At 34.6% G+C, this 17,573-nt stretch overlaps 1 protein-coding gene across 2 annotated transcripts in view; it reads right to left on the bottom strand.

Annotated features, from left to right (window-relative positions):
• Positions 1-345: 345 nt before the first annotated feature.
• Positions 346-17,573, bottom strand: part of LOC140326647 (signal-transducing adaptor protein 1-like) — a 32,331-nt gene continuing 15,103 nt past the window's right edge. Inside the window, exons 3-11 of one of the 2 annotated variants that reach the window (XM_072405434.1) lie at positions 16,783-16,896; positions 15,124-15,180; positions 13,469-13,653; positions 10,714-10,848; positions 9,863-9,929; positions 7,704-7,803; positions 5,140-5,265; positions 5,011-5,062; positions 346-2,274 (exon numbers count right to left, since the gene is read on the bottom strand). In XM_072405434.1, the coding sequence (XP_072261535.1) occupies positions 5,046-5,062; positions 5,140-5,265; positions 7,704-7,803; positions 9,863-9,929; positions 10,714-10,848; positions 13,469-13,653; positions 15,124-15,180; positions 16,783-16,896 (801 nt within the window). In that variant the 3' untranslated portion in view covers positions 346-2,274; positions 5,011-5,045. Of the gene's footprint in view, positions 2,275-5,010; positions 5,063-5,139; positions 5,266-7,703; positions 7,804-9,862; positions 9,933-10,713; positions 10,849-13,468; positions 13,654-15,123; positions 15,181-16,782; positions 16,897-17,573 lie in introns of both variants that reach the window. The other variant, XM_072405435.1, reaches the window with a different exon arrangement.

The raw sequence follows: 17,573 nt of genomic DNA, 5'->3' as shown, positions 1-17,573 counted from the left end.
ATTTTTGTAGCCTTTTTATTCTTTGACTTATTTTTACTTGTGGAATGAAGTTTTCAAATGATATGCTTAGTGTGGGCACCAAGGCTTCACATGTGGCATCAAAGTGGAAGAAAGTTAACAGAATTGGCATAAAGTAAATTTAGGTATGTTTCATAAAAAGAAAAAAAAAATAACTTTGTTTGCTATAAGTATTATATCACCTTCTCTGTTTGCCCAGTGCATGTTTGAAAACCAAACTGTTTGCTGTTGGCAACAAATCCTCTATGGACAAACAGTGCAGTACCCATATACATATACAGCAGTGTAAGGTACAGCATTTTTAATGCATAATGAAAAACACAAACCTTGCATTAACACTTATCTTTATTGGTCCTTAAGTGGAAACCAAGAAAAAATAAATACACGCTCATGTTAAAAGGGCACTTCTAGGATTTTGAATGATTGATTTAGAGCTCAATATTTGTGAAAAAAAATATTGTCCTGGCTTTTCTAGTATTTTTGGTGTCTGTATAGGAACTTCTGTTGTCTCAATAAGCTCTTAAAAGGGTAAGAGTGAATATGAAACTACAGTTGGGCACATTATTGTGCCTTTTATTCAGCAGCTTTGTTTATCATGTTGTTTTTTTTGTTTTTTTTTAGAGTAAAGGAATAATATAAGTTGACCTCTGGCACTGGTATAAAGACATCAAAAATGTTCCTGGCCTTCTCTCAATTAGAACACAATAATGGCATTGCAGATGCTACTGTTCCCTATAAACCCATTAATCCAGAAATATTCCTTGTGAACTCTGATAAATTAATCAGATTGGATACTATTCCCTGCATACAGTGTGCACTGGGAGAGGTTATAATTTCTTTTTTTCAGAGTGAGTTAGATAGGAACAGTAGAACATAACATTAGCACTGCCATCTTACAATAAAATCAACATATTTATTTTAATTTGTTACTACTGTATATAAACTGTACATACAACCTAAAATACACAACTATATTAAACGACATTTAGATTACTAATGGATTGTCCAACAGCTTAATTCTATTCATACAAGGGACAAATACAATAGATAAAATACTTATTCTTGAGAAAAAGTGTGTGTGTATGCGTGTGTTATTGACATGTATAAAGGTCTTGGCACTTGGTTATGTGATCTCAGTTGAATAGATGGATCAAGAGTTGTATTAGTTAATCTTCCTGCTCGCACAGATAACCAGAATAAAAGAACCTGGAGCAGCATTTCCTATAGAAAAACTATGTTTTTGAAACCGTATTCAATGGCCACAGTGGATCTCATCGCTCTGTTGCTGTCATCTTCTCTGCTCTTTTCTAGGTTTGACTTCTTCTTTGGTCAGGCCAGGATGACATAACTCTCTCGCATCTACACTGGAGCAACTTCATCTGGTATGGAATCATGGCGAGAATGAACACTGAGCTATGCATGCGTAGAAATTAAAAAAAAAAAAAAACCCAAAAAACAGACAGGCAGAAAGTCATTTGAATCTTCGCAGTCTCTTCTATCATGAAAAAGTCTGCCAACAATTTCTGTGAAGCCTGGTTTAATTCTACTTTAAATCCTCTTATCCCTTTTTTTTTTTATTTAATCCCAGTAGGACTGTTACCATATCTTATAATATCTTTGGGTATAGCACCACTTTATGGCTTTACTTTCAGATTCAGCACTAAGTAAATGCTTACATTAGCAAATTAAGTTTCTGCAGCTCTTAGTACTTCTTGGCCTTTTATGGTGCAACACATCTCCAGCTTTGAAAACCATGGATACATTTTATCATGTACAGTTGGTGTACTTGGCTTATTATGGCTATCAAATGGCTGTTATCTTGCATAACTTTGTTCACATAAGTCAGATGTAACAATAAAATTGTAAACCGTTTCAGAATCTTGAATCTTCATTACAGCATCATGTCAATTGGTAGTTAAACATTCTCTTTCTCCAAAGATAATTACAACATAGTATTCTAAGGCCTACTAAAGTCCTACTTAGAAGATGTAGCAGCTTTTGATGGGCTTTTAGGTCTCAAGAAGAGAGATTTGTGCATAGGTCACTGGAGCTTATTCATGTTATCAGATTTGATAGCTTGTTTTTTTTTGTTTTGTTTTGTTTTTGTGTTCCCCGTATTAGTTTTCTGTTTTTGTTTCATTAATTATACCTATGTATTCTTAGGAAATATATAATGTTACACAAAAAGGAATTGACACTCCATTTATTCATTTCCATATTAGTTGTCCAAAGTTTTTGTCCATGGTAATACATGACCTGTAAAACAAATAGAAGTTGTTATTATTTATTTGAAGCATAGACAGTTGCAAAATTCTGTAATACTGACATCAAACAATGTTCTTAATTTTGTTTTTCAAACTATGAAGTTTTTAGTAGAATTAGGTAATAGGTGTATAGTTTAATGATTAATGATCAAAAAAATCATAAAGTGTACATAAACAAACAAATGTTATCTAAAAGATACATATTAAGTAGGTAGGTACCGAACTTATTTAGCTAGTGGTACTTTAGCTTTTTTTTTTCTTTTGGGTAGTTTTTGGTAGTGGTTGACTCCCGACAGGCTGCCCCTATTCTCCTTCACAAATCACAACAATTGAATTAATCCTAATCTTATTTTAAAACATAGACAAGCTAAAATACCCTGGTCACTTTTCTGAACCATTATCATTCTTCAAAAAGTCTCACCCCGTAACACTATATAAACAAACTATTTATTCAAGTGTTTGCACAACATCAGCAGTACTTGTTTTTAAAGATTTTGGCATATTGAGCATACTTTTGCTGTCCACCTCTCCAGAATTCCCTGAGGAAGCCTAATCGGTGAAACAGGTCGGTAAAGGAAATTATTGCTGATATTTATGTAAATGTGCCACTGGCTAAATAAGTTTGGTACCTACCTATTTATTATGTATATTTTAGATAACATTTATGTTTGTTCATGTACGCTTGTGATTTTTTTTTGATCATTATTAAAGTAAATCATTTTAATTAGATTTCAATTAAAGTGCGTTTGAATATGACTGGGTGTTTTATGTAAACGGCATGTTAACTTTTTAGCAGGACGTAAATCAAATCATGCATGTACACTTAGTTTAGTGTTTCTCAACTAGGGCTCCCCCAGAGGTTTCTAGGGATCCCCTGAGCAATGATTATTTTGTGCCTCTTAGGTCAGCTACCACTGACTCCAATGATCTTTTTGGCTATCTGTAAGGGTGACATTCTTCCCAATGACCACCACACTAATGTACTGTGAATTGGATAAAGTCATTATAGCAGCGGTTCCTTAATGCCTGAAAGTTGTTTTAGGGCTTTCCCAATCTTAAAAAGGCTGAGAAAGGCTGACTTAGATTTTAAATAACAACCCTTTACCAAAAAAACTCTGCAAGCAACATACAGCACCATCTGGAAGACTCTTTACTTCCTGCTCCATAAACACAAAAGCTTTTAACAAAAAAAAGTGTGTTTCTCCCCTCCTGTTCAGGTGACAACCTAAAATTTTGGATTTTCACATTCTATCCCTGTGAGAAGTTTCATGTGACAGATAGCGTAGGTGAACTATTTCAGTAGAAACACAAACACTGAAAATCTGACAAAGGTTCAAACCTTCCACACAAAATTTGGGTTAGATAAACTTTAAATCTCATAACATACTGAAAAGATTTTTTAACCAGACGTTATCCCAGTTAGGCAAACTAGCTCGAAGTAATGACCCATTTAATATTATTCCAGTTAGCTGTTAAGGTTGACAAACACTGCGAGTGCCAAGACAAACTTCAAAAGTGCATAGCGTTTTTAACCTTCCTGCACATTTGGCATATGTCCGTGTATGCACCACTCCTTCACCTATTGTTCTGACTTACAAAATCATTCGCCCTAGTTTACCTCTGTTCTGAAATGTCTGTCACCTTATGGCATATAAAGCGGTAATTTCCTTGGAGAAAAACTGTGGAAGTATATGAGGAAAAAATTTAAAGAAATATGTGATCTGACCCTCTTTTGTAAATGCTGGCTTGTATTACAAGTAAATTATGTTTGCCACTACTGTCTAGGTGCAAACCATATACTCATGCATATGTGTCTAAAATGGTTAAAAACTGCTGACAAACTGACATTTTCAAGTAAGGAAATTATAAGTTTCCCTAGAAAAGAAAACCACCACACATGCTTATATGTCTATTTTATACCCTTGCACCCCTATGTGTACAACTTTACCAGCGCTTGTGTAAATCACTCATGAGCAAAACATTCCACTTACTTTGGGCACATCTGTAAAAATTTCTTCTTATCAACCGAATGCCTAGAACAACTATATATATATATATATATATATATATATATATATATATATTCTTTTAACTGCTGAAAGATTTGTACATTTATCCATCCAGTTTTAGGAATTACACACCACACAGCCCTGTCTGTTGTATATTTGCTACAGTTTCACCATCATTCACAAGTCCTGTTCATACATGACCCATTTTCTGGGCAAGGAATGAAGAAGCTGCACACAGATAAACTCATCTTTCTGTTACTTTGCTCTCTTCTCCCATCATCATGTTCTTTGCACTGCAGCACACCTCCCTATTCCCTGCCACTTCATTTCCCTTCTCAACTCTGCTATACAGGTTTTAAGATTGCGAGTAGATTGCGAGAGGTTGATACTAAGTCAAATTTAATACTTACACAGCCTAGAAAAAATAAGCATTTACCAAATTAAAGTGTGCCAGAAGTTAAATGCTTGATAAAACATTTGATGAAATATGATTTTGCACTTTTGAATCTAGCCCCAGTGTGTATAAGCCTGAATGATTAATTTTCTAACCTAGAATGTGTGGGTGCCTTAGGACAGCAAATAACATTACATTAAATGTATGTACAACATTTATTTCTGCACACATAATAAGTATGTTTTCATGTTACTAGGTTAAAACCGTATGATATGCAGCAATATAAAATTATATTGGTATGATTTCCAATGTGATCATAACTTACCAGATTTTCCTGAATATATGAGTATTTCTTTAATCCTAATTTCCTGGGAATACTGATAAAGAGAGGTTTGATTAGTTACTGCAGCTCACATAGACATGTATGAAAAAAAAACCTTCTATTACCAATTACCATTAACGTAGGCATTTTCTCTTAGACGCTGTGGTGGCATAAATTTTTCTGCAGTCAACTGGCTCACTATTTTTTTTACATTGGAGTGGAAAGGTGTCTTCTGAGTGTCCTCTTTTACAGCATATTCTGTAAGGGAAATAATGAGGACTGTGTAAACAATAAATTAAAAATTTACATATGTCATTTAGGATACACTAAAATCTTTAACGTTATTCTAGTCTTAATACGTGGTGAATAAACAATAAAAACACTAATATTAAAACGTACACTTAACCTAAATAAAGAAGCTTTGGAAATAATTCATAATTATTCATCCACTGGACTACCTCATGCTGATGGCAGAACAAGAGGAATTACTCTTGTACTACTGGGTATTAGAGATAAGCTTTTTGTGTAAAATTAAGGTTTAGTGTGTATTTATTTATTTAATATTTATGATTTTTTTTCTCAGCTATCTTGGCTGAGCCACTGAAACTGGACATTCAGTAACAGGCTTTGAACATCTTGATTTTGTTTTACCTACTCTCTGCTACCATACATAAAATCACAGTAAGATCAAATCTAAAAACATAATACGTACATGAAGATTTTTAACAGCTTTTTACAATAAATGTCTAGAGCTGTACGTACTATACAGAAGTGTCAAAATATTCTGAAAAAAACTTAAATATATGGTAATAATGGAAACTATACCTCCAGGTTTAGATAAAACAAAACTACATACTAACATAATAATCACATCTACAATAGCCACAAAATACAAAAAAAAAAATCAAATTATGGGTTTCGATGCCTTGTTTTATAAGGCAAAGGAATAAAAAACAGCATCATGTATGGGTATTCATTAATAGTATGTCATAAGTAAGAAGATGTGCATCTATTTTTCTGATATTCAGGGAACCCCTACTATAATTACTATATCAACAGTTCACAGTACATGGCATTCAGTGGGAAGAATGCCTCTTAGCTTGTAGGCTAATGGGAATAATATCACCCTAATAGATAGCCAAAAAGATCATTGGTATGAGTTAAACTCACCTGAGAGTCTGATTATGGCTCAATGAGCCTCTGGAAACCTCTTGAGGAACCCTAGTTGAGAAACACTGATCTAGTGGGTCCCTAAACAATTAATTTTGTTGCCTTAAGCAAAGAAAAAATAGGAGTAAATGAAAGGCCTACAGTGTAAATGTGGGAAAGTGGTAAAAATGTGAGCTTGGCACCAGTCCATGAGGGGTTTACAGGTACGAGAGCTAAAGTGGTTAAGGAATGTTGGGCTTATTCAGTCAATAACGTTTTTGCAATGGAGAACCTGGGGTAAATTTTAGTCTTAGTGTTTTCTTAATCCCTGATTCTCTACAGGATGCTTCTGAAACAACTGACAAATAAGTTTTCACTGATCATTTATTAGTGATAAAGTTTGAAAAGTAGGACATTTTAAATAGTAACTTCTACATTTGTATACACAAACACTGTATTTCCTATATAAGCAACAGTATCTAGTAATTCTTTAAATATTGACTGACAACATTGAATGTTCCAGGATCAACCCAATAAAAGGCTTCACATAGCAAAAACCAGAGACTCCATATTGCAACCCACTACTTAATTGGTTTGCACTACTTCATGGAAAAACAAGCCATGAAGAACAACGTACAGTGATATAAAATATATTTATATCACTCAACTAATAATAAGAATATGAATTATTAAAACACATTTGTATATCCCATAAAATGAGGTACTGTTTTACTGTATACTACTATTAGCCACTGACTTAATTGCAACTGTCTTGGAATTGTGTCAAATATTGACTTGAGTAAAATCTTTCAATAGATCTTAATTGTTTACTTGCCAAACCAAAAGCCTCTATGCTGTCTGTGTGTGCGTGTTCACCCACTATTATGTTTTACATGAAGCCACCCTTTCTACTTCCTGGGCTTGGGATCACTCCAGTGGAGCACAGAAAGCGACGCTATCTTAAATAATACTGAGGGATTTTAAAAGCATAGCAAAGCACATTTTGGTAAGTGCAAAGTTACATTATTTCATTAAAGAAAAAAGGACACTGTAAGGTCCCTGCAAACATTATATTACACCTAGAACACTAGTTAATTCTGGCAATAGGGCTCTGGTCTTGATAAAGAGAAATGCTTTGAAGGTAAGATTTATGGTTAGGCACAATTAGCCTGTGCCTGCAGATGACAAGAAACAAAGAGGAAGTTTAGTTATCAACCACACATTTTCTTAATATCACTGGTAAAATATTCATCTCATAAACATGTTTATAATCTGACACAGGTTTGAGGATTGTAAAACAAATAATTATACTGTGTAAAAGAGGGGATTATAAAAGAGAGGTGTTAATTGCACACCAAAGTTTGTATACCTTCAGGCTCCAGTGATGGAAATACATCTAACATGACATGATGGGTCTTTGCAGTTTGCACAATACACACTAAACCTGGCCCAAGGGAAAACTGTTCATTTTGTATATATATTTTTTTATGTCAACTTACTTATAAGACCATATCTAGATAATTTAGATTTGAATTTAGATATCATACCAATATGTGTGTCATATATATTTGAAACATATGGTTTTAGTTTCCCTCTGGTTTCAAAAATAAAGTGATTCACAACATCATCGAGGCTGCTCAATGTGACCTAGAGTAGAAACAAAATACAGTATTTAAAGCTAAAAGCTTATATGCAAAATATACAGTATGACATAACAAACAAAGCATGCAAACATACAGCAAACATCTTTTTTCTATTTTTTAGTCTATAGCCACTATAAATGATATGCACCATTCTCCACACTAGACTGTCCTGCATACCACTTCATATTCTCCACTATATTGTACATTGTATTTTCCACAAAGCTGTATATTCCTAGCTGCAAACTGTTCCAGTTTTCATATTCTGAACTCTACACTGCTCAACTCTGAGCACTGTGCTTCACATTATATGCTGCATATGTCCTTGCATTGTACACTGTATTGTTCACTGTTCCACTTTGCTTACTGTGGTGTAGATTGCTTTTTACATATCTCCCCACTTAGGGGCAGGGACATTTGTCCAGGGGGATGTTGTCATGACCAATTTTGAGCCTTTTTGTGCTTAAATATCTTCACAATGTACACTATATACACTATGTTATGTACAAACACTACATTTACCCATTGTACATGTTATTGTATGATTTATCATACAGCAGATTGTGTGTGAATTTGGAAATTATGTTTATATAGATAATGTGTCTATTGGCTTAAATACTTAGCAGCTTGTTTTGGCATCCATTTTATTTCCAAGTCAACATACACAATTTTTTTTTCCAACAAGCCCATGATGCTGAAACTCATTGACTTTCTGTAAGTTTTACAATTAAAATAAATCTGTCTTTGAACTAGATAACAGTACTTTGTGACAATTTAGTTCTAATCATATCTATTCTATTGATGGCTGAGGGTGATCAAGGGAATCCTTTGGAATGGTGAAGCTGCCAGTTTATGGTACAAATAATCCACTCATAAAGCCAATGTTCTAACACCACCCACCTACCATCTATCCTCTCTTATTCATTAGTAGACAAAGATCACTCTCATTTGCTGCATCTTATACATCAATATTGTTGATTGTAAATTTCCAACAATATTATTATCTGTGCATGTGTGTTCTATTGAGAATTTTACAATATTGGATATATTATTGAATATTATTGTAATTTGTTTGCTTTATGCTAACATGTCTCAATGCATTCAAAGCATTATATTGAACTAGTAAGCAGTCACTGTGGTTACTTGGTAGTGACAACTAGTGTTATATGATAATATAGTTTCTCTCTCTACTAATATTTATAGGACAGACTGAACAAAGTTTTAAAAATGCCTATGTGGCCTCTGATTTCGCCTCATTTCATTAGCATGTTTGTAGCCTAAGCACAAAGTTGCAGTCATGATAAAAACAAATTACACTCTTTCAATTCTAAGATTTTACACGTTATAATTTTTTAGGTTATAAAAAAATCATCTGAATCTTAACACCTAATTCATGCTGTCATGTTTTTTTCCAAACAAATCATTCTTGTTCAGTTTTTTTTTCTATTGTACTGTCACGAACTTTAAAATTGAACATGCTAACTGGCCTTTGGAATCTGAGATGTGACCTTGAAGTGAATTTGCTAAAACGTTCACTCCTGGAAAGATTTGCAACTGTCTTGAAAATTTTCAGCTTGTGCATAATCTTTTTCACTATGGATTTAATAGTTGCCCAGATTGATGGGCAGCAACAATTGCTTCTCTAAGATCATTGGCGATATCTTTCTGTCTTAGCATTGTGTTAACACACATGTGAAAGCTCCAGACCAGCAAACTGCCAAAACTTCTGCTTTTATAGAGGTGGTCACACTTGCTGATGAAATGAAGTGCATTTGGTTAGCTGCACTTGGCTGCTATTTACCCTCCTAATTCCCATCTAATTGGTAAGGGTGTACCTAATTTTTCACACACTGCTTCTGCATTTTCACTTAGTCTTTGTTAAAATAAATAATAACTCAGAGTGATATGTTAGGGGCTGTTGTTCATCTGAGATTGTACTACCTATATTTAAGACCTGTTAAGGACCAAATTTGTGTTATGTCCTGATAAGCAATACCTTAGAACTAAAAGGACGTGTTCTTTCCTTTTCTCATTACTGAAAATCAATAAGTGCTAGTTATACTCACAGGCTTATCTAGTTCAATTGTGAAACCAAAGTCTGTTTTAAGAATCCTGTAATGTTTGACTTGGGATCTGCTGTACAAAAAAATGTAATAAAGTTAATGAAGTAGTTGCATAAAGTAAACATTATTGAACTGTTTGCTTTCAAATTAGTATGACATCAGACTGCTTATTAGCTGTGTTCCTCCATAGATGCTATTTAATATAATATTAAAGGAAACAATATAAAAAAAAATGGCTATGCAAAATAAACAATTTATATGAATTTACGTGAGACCAGGAAAAAATATAATTTATTTTGGTAGATTAAAATTAGATAAAGTAGGAAAGGGAAGGAACATCTACCAAGTTAAATTGATGTATATGTAGTTGCAGTAGAGATCTCCTTATGATTTCCATCATGGAGATACAGAAGAAAGTGAGAGCAAGTCTAATTTGAAAGCGATTTACCACGGTGGTCATGGGAACATGTGTCCTTTTTGGAAGATTTTTCTCTATTTCAATGACCACTGTGAATGTTGAGATTTTCCTTCACTTTTGATGCAATGGCTGCTATACACAGAATCAGAATAAAAAGGTTCTAATACTTCCACACCAACCCAAACTAGTAAAACTATGTTTACTACTTTAAAGAGAACCAGTGCTTGTTTATGCTGGGCAATGTAACAGTCTTACTATTATATTTATTGTACAGTATATATATACGCCCGGGATGGGTTGGGGGTTCATAGGTTGGAGATCATGTTGTCTTGCCCAAAATGGGTAAAGAAAAAGTGTACTTTAAGCTTCTGTCTTGTTATAAAGTATAAAAAAATAATCTGTTATAATAATTGTAAAGCTTTGTTTTTTTTCCTACCTTCTTTCAGAAGGTTCTCGAATAGTTACAGCATAGTTCTTGCAATCTGCCCCAGGCCTCAGAATTAAATTGCCGTTGCTTTCATTTTTCAGGAGCATATCTGCAGCTTCTTGACGGGATACATTGTGGAAGCACCTACACAAGACACAAACAATAATAACAACATAAAAAATCAGAAAAGTAAAGTGTCTCTTTGCTTAGTCACTATAATAAGCAGCACACAACAAAAGCACTAAGAGTAATACAGTTATCCCCAAATTGTGTAAGTTCAGTCAACATTTGCACTGAAAAAAAAGGTCCAGCACAAATATTGTTGAGCAAACAACAAATCCAATATGCAAACAACAATTTCCACTCCAATATTATAGGTGAAACATAAAGAAGCAACTTGTATAAATCAATGTGCCATTAAAATATGTGTCCTAAATAAAGTCAATACAAAAATTTTTATATAGAGAGTAACCAGGTAATACATTATTATCTATCATTTTATGAGTTTAATATTTTTTATGTTTTTCTCTTTTTGTATGCAATTTTGAGATTTAACACTGGACTAATTGATTTGTTTATGTTGGTGGAAATTAACTATAAGAGTTAACTTAAGGGAAAGTTCATTAGCCTCATTATTGGTTAATTTGTACTAAATTTGGTTAAATAATCTGAAGAGGCCCTTTAGTGGTGGTTCAGTGGTTCTTTTATGTATGTTTTCATTTTTAGATCAGTAATACTGTATTTCATTGTTTTAATATTTTAAGTTTTAAAAAGGTTTTACACTATTATTGAGTATTGTCAATGCACATTCTTTTGTAAGCTTATTTATTTTGTGAAAGAATGGGAATAGGAATGCCATGGTCTCCTGTACATAGCAACTAGGAAGGAGTGGTGGCATGTTGTGCTTTGAGTTGAGGCTGAGAAGATGGAACAGCAGGAAAAAAGTAAATGTACCGCCCGGTCTTCTCACCACAGGCCCAGTTCAATGAGAAATATTTTTCTAGTAACCAGTAACCAAACAAGACTGGCCCATGATATCTGTTCTATTGAGTCACCCTTCTTCATCTATGCAAGCTGATTCTTCTTGTTGTACATATAATCATGGAGTGTGAATTCTCATTCACATATTGGATTTGTTGTTATCGAAAAAATATTTATTTGGAAAGGTGTAAATATTGTTTGATATCGCAGTGTTTGGTGATAAGTTTATTCCTCTTAGCGCCACAATTACTTTTGTCATTCATACCAATACAAACTTGCTGAAGAGTCCAACATCTTGGCGCCCTTCCTGCAGCCCTAAGGGTCACATGTAGCCCTTTGGTATGTTTTGTGTAATACACCTGGGTTGCCTACCTATGAATCATGAAATGTGGCATAAGGATTTTTATAAATTGCTGTGGGTATTTGATTTGTAAAGGGGTTATAACAAACCTAATAGCATATTTTCAATCTATGACCAAATCTTGTAAATTGCCAGTGTTTTTTTAGATATCTCCTATTGTATGTCCGAAGTTTCTGACAGCTACTTATGGCATTGCATTTACTAAATATAAAGTCTGGCGCTATATTTAAGGCCCGTAAATCAGGAGACCAACATCACAATTTATCCAAAAGCAGAAAATATTTACATATCATTTAAGGGGTACATTTATCAATGTTTCCTTTTAGGATTCACATACATTTTACCCTAGTTGTACTTTTTTTCCGAACCTCTGCATGATAAACGATGCAAAGGTGAAAGTTGGGTGAATTCTGAGTGAAAACATGGATAAACACAATATATATAAAAACAGGGAAAGTGGGTAATGCTGAGGAAAGGTTGAGTGGTAAACTTTAAGGGGCTATTCATTGACAGGCAGTAACAAGTTTCACATATAAAGAAAGTATAGTACTACGGGCATCATGAAACGTTTTAGGTATTTTTTTTTTGATCAAGTATAAAGCATTTGACAATGTACCCCACAGACAGTTAATATGCAAGTTAGGGTCAATAGGTTTAGAAAAGTCAATCTGTAAATGGATAGAGAAATGGCTTAAAGACCCCATCCGGAGAGTAGTGAAGATTCATACTGGTCTAAAGTTATTAGTGGTGTACCCCAGGGTTCAGTGTTGGGACCTTTACTGTTTAACATCTTTATAAATGATATAGTTTGGGATTAAAAGTACCATTTCTGTGTTTGCAGATGACACTAAACCATGTAATGGAGTTAGGTCCATAAAGAATGTCTATAATCTACAAGCAGACCTGGATGTACTGTTTGATTGGGCAGCAAAGTGGCAAATGACATTTAATATAGATAAATGTAAAGTGTGCACTTGGGGGCTTACAACATGCATGCTTCATATTGACTAGGAGGAATACATTTTAGGGAGTCAGAAATGGAAAAGGATCTGGGGGTTCAGGTGGATCATAGACTTAATAATAGCACGCAATGCCAAGCTGCAATATCTAAAGCTAGTAAAGTACTTTCTTGTATTAAAAGCGGAATAGACTGCAGAGATCGAGACATATACCTGCCCCTGTACAAAGCATTGGTCAAACCACATATCCATAGGGTTTATATTTGGGATATGTTTGTTTCCCTAGTGCTTGAACTTTATGTCTTTTTTCAACCTGACCTACTATGTAACTATGTATACCATGCTTAATACACACCAATACACAGATACTTTCAGCTCACCCACTTCTGTGTATTTTATTTCCTGATTACTAGAGCTACTTGAGCTGTCAATAGGCAGGATGTTTTAGGAACAGTGAACTTACAGAGGCATTGCATTGGGATTTCCAATATCGTCATAGGATGCAGCAACAGGCATATCTGAAGAAAGTCTAGAAGGTGAAGGCACTGGACTTTTTTCTTCTGCTCTCCTGGCAGTTTCCTTTTCTAGAACTTCCTTTAGCCTAATGAGTTGTCCAGGTAACAAAGTCAACCAGTTTGGAACAGATAGCTAAACACAAAAAATGAACAAATATTTAATACTCAAGTATTCAGGGTACCTGGGTTTTCATATATGAATATAACACTGTAAAGGAAGAGGGTAAGGGACTACAGGCTTTACAGCAAATAATGTAAAAGCATAGCTAACGACCTAACGACTAACGACCGTTAGTCCGATAATCATTAACAAAAAAATTGCACAACGATGCAGATGAACGAGGATTGTTGCTGGAAGCGAACGACCGTCCCGGCAGGTCTGAATTAAAAATGTATGATGAGGCTGGGAATGCTTATTGTAGAAGGGACATATCTCCTATCTCTTTTAAGATGGCCAAAGATCACAACTTGGAAGATAAGAAGGGAGAAGATGGCTCCACCCTGCAACAGTAAAGGGAAGTATCAGGTTTATTTCAAAGAAGAACATCAATTTTCAAGGTCAACGCGAAAAAAATCAAGTGTCACATTAGAAATTTTATTATTGGGATGTCTGGATAACTTGTAAAATTGTAAAAAAAAGTATGTGGTTTTCTCATAAATCACGTATGAGCAAGAATAGGCATTTTTACCATCGGATGGTGATTTTTTTTTTTTATTTCAACCTAAATGTTGAGGAAAAATTTTCAAGTTAAAAATATTCGGTTTTTAATAACTTTTTATTAACACACAGGGGTTACTTAGCATCAGAAACTGGCTAGATGCTTTCTCAAGCTTGGAAACTAGTTGACCAATATAAAAGGGTATAGTAAGTATGTGAGCAAGTGTTCCTGTCCATATTATGCCTTTAAATATTGGCTGGTCAGAAAAAGAGGGGCCAAAAAAGGTATAGACCCACTCTACTGGCAATACTAGATCCACTGTAAAGTGGCTGACCTGAAAAAGAGGGGTAACAAATTTGTAGCCCCCTCCCACTGCCTGTTCATACTAGGTCCTACCCGCCTCTAACAATGAGAATGTCCATAATTGTGGCAAAGGGCCTCATCCACACAACAATGTTATGGGGGTCTCTGGGTAGAGAGCTCATTGGTATCTGGAAGACCATTACAGTTTAAATTTTAGTAGAATGTATTAATGAGTCACAACAGAGTAATAGTTCACCATCTTTCATTCCTGCATAGCAGTTACAATTTTAATGAAACTATTAGACAGATAGTAGGAGTGCATGTCCTGAAAAAATGAATGCAGGTTGAGGTAGGTGTTTAAATTAGGTCAGAAAAAGTTCACTGTTCAGTAGACTGCATTGAGCCGCCCTAAAGAATTATTTGCAGCTTTGGAGAATTGGATTCTTTTTGTGATGGGGAATAGTAGTTTAATTAATAAATAAAACAATACATGTAGTTAACAGTTAACAAGATAGCCCTTGGAAAGAAGTGACTTGATGCATCTCATGGGAAAGTTTGAGTTATTTTAGTATAATACTTCCTAGTTTAACAAGTTAAATAAAATATATAGTATAGTTTTTTTTATTTTCTTTTTATTGTACCTCAACCACAGTCAATATAAAGCCTTTCCATTCTTCGGCATCTTCAGCAGTTTCTGTCTGCAAGATAATTGTTGACACTGTGTTATATTTACGCAGGTAGTTTTAATACCAAAAATATACTAACTCCAAAATAAATGTAAACAAATATAAAAAGGCTCTGCTGTGCTTTTTACAATTATCTTTCAAATCCTGTTTAATAATAATAATAATAATAATAATAATAATTCTAACCATTTCAAATAACAGCATACAGTTACAAGGACTTCTCAGTGCCTCATCTGGAAAAAGCATTGCAATTCCTTAAATAAGTTATATCTCGCTTTGATGTCAGAAAAAATATATGAATGTTCCGTCTTTAAAATATTATGCAGTATATACGGTATACATCTTCCAATCCCCCTAGTTAATAATGTAATAATAATAGGTAATGTGCGATTTAAATTTATAATTTTAATAAAGCAAAAAGAAACCCTTGATGTTTGTGATACTCTAAAATCTGTTTCTCAACTAGGGTTGCTCCAGGGGTTGCTGGGGGTTCCTTAAACAATGAGCAATTTATGCCCCTCAGGTCACTTGAAAGCAGACTTTACCTTAAAATTTGTACTTTACTTAAAATGCAACACTTTTTTTACCAAAAAAAAGGTGACGCACATCTCCTTCTGTCTTGATCGCAGCAGCAGAGAGATTGGCACTCTTTTTTAACCCCATCTACGTCACCTGATCTCATGCCTGCGCAGTGTGAGATCAGGTGACTTACGAGGAGGAAAGCACCTTCCTTCATGCCTTCCTTCAGGAGGAGACCAGGATGTCGCAGTACATGATTGAGAGGTCAAGCGCGATCAAGGGATTTTCAGGATTACAGGTAAGTGTGAATTTTTTTTTTGGCTTAGTTTTGCCTTAAGTTGATACCAATGCTCTTTTTGGCTATCTAATCATGACATTCTTCCTACTGGCCAGCAATGCCAGGCATTTTTCCCAATGACCACCAGCTTTGGTTATAGGAATTATGAAAGGGGTTCTCTAAGACCTGAAAATGATTTCAAGGGTTCCTCTGTGTTAAAAGTTGAAGAAAGGATGATCAAAATTACACCTTAGGGGAAAGCATAATCATATAGTATTACACAAGAATCAGTATCTTTATTTTGCAATATGAGCAAAGTTTAATGGCCATTAGGAACTAGTAATCCTGGAGTTGGCGCCTTGCCAGTCGCTCGAAGACTTAACCAATGGGTTGCTGTTAGTGAAGTAGCATTTCAATTTTGCAGTCAAAAAATACATAAAAGGGGCCAAGGCCAAGGCCTGACATTGAAACTAGGCCAGCTCTAGCTACTGATCCAGTCTGCTGCCCCAATAACTCATGGGGAGAAGACTTAGATTTTATGTTACTTGATGCCACTGAGGTAAGCTGACAAATGTGATGGAGTGAGTGCGAAGGCAGGAGCATTGATTATGTTAACAACGTATGTAAACTTTACATCTATTTCTCATTATGTTTATTTATACCACTTGTAATACAGCTTATGAATACAACGAATAATAATGCCATTATTTTTGTTCACTAAGCAGAAACAGAAATCATTCATTTTATTATGAGTCAGTAAACAGTACGTATTTATTTTTCCAAATATGGAAGCTCCCTGGTTATGTAATTACACTAACCTTTATGATTACTTCCTCCTTGTCCAAGGTCAATACAACTTCTGTCCCTTGTTTCTGATTGGGATAGCCATTAGTTACAGATGACAAACTCTGCAATTCAATGCTGTCTGTGTACTATAACAAGAAAACAACACCGTTACATATACAACATGTTACATTTTTCATGAAAATTGCCTTCATCATTCTAGAGTAGCACTAATAAAAAAAGTATTGAGCTGTATATTGTACTCTGTTAGATTTGAATTCATCAGAGTAGCTGTTATTGTTCTTTCTTTGGATTTAGTGTCGACACTAGGAGTTTTCAAGTACCTTGAGCAATATTGAGCTTCAACCAAAGGAGAAGGGCTGCTTTAAGGAAAATTTGTTGCCTTCTTGCTTTGTAATATTACACAGTATTTATATAGCTCCGACATATTACTCAGCGCTGTACAAAGTCCATCGTCATGTCACTAGCTGTCCCTCAAAGGGGCTCACAATCTAATGTCCCTACCATAGTTATTCACATGTAAATGTCTTTATGTATTTTAATATTCTATTTATATTAATCTTAAATACAGTTTTTAGGTCAAATTTTTTTGAGGGAAGCCATTTAACCTAAATGCATGTTTTTTTAAATGTGGGAGGAAACCCACACAAACACTGTGAGAACCTACAAATTCCATGCAGATAGTGTCCTGGCCAAGATTCAAACCAGGAACCTAGAGCTGCAAAGGCCAGAGTGCTAACCCCTGAGCCACCTTGCTGCCAAATATATGTGTCTAATATTTGAGAACTCGGCAAGAACCAAGCAG

This window comes from Pyxicephalus adspersus, chromosome 3 (assembly GCF_032062135.1).
Source record: "Pyxicephalus adspersus chromosome 3, UCB_Pads_2.0, whole genome shotgun sequence".
Taxonomy (NCBI): Eukaryota; Metazoa; Chordata; class Amphibia; order Anura; family Pyxicephalidae; genus Pyxicephalus; species Pyxicephalus adspersus.
Note: the sequence above shows the minus strand (reverse complement) of the source record. Positions and strands in the feature narration are given on the sequence as shown.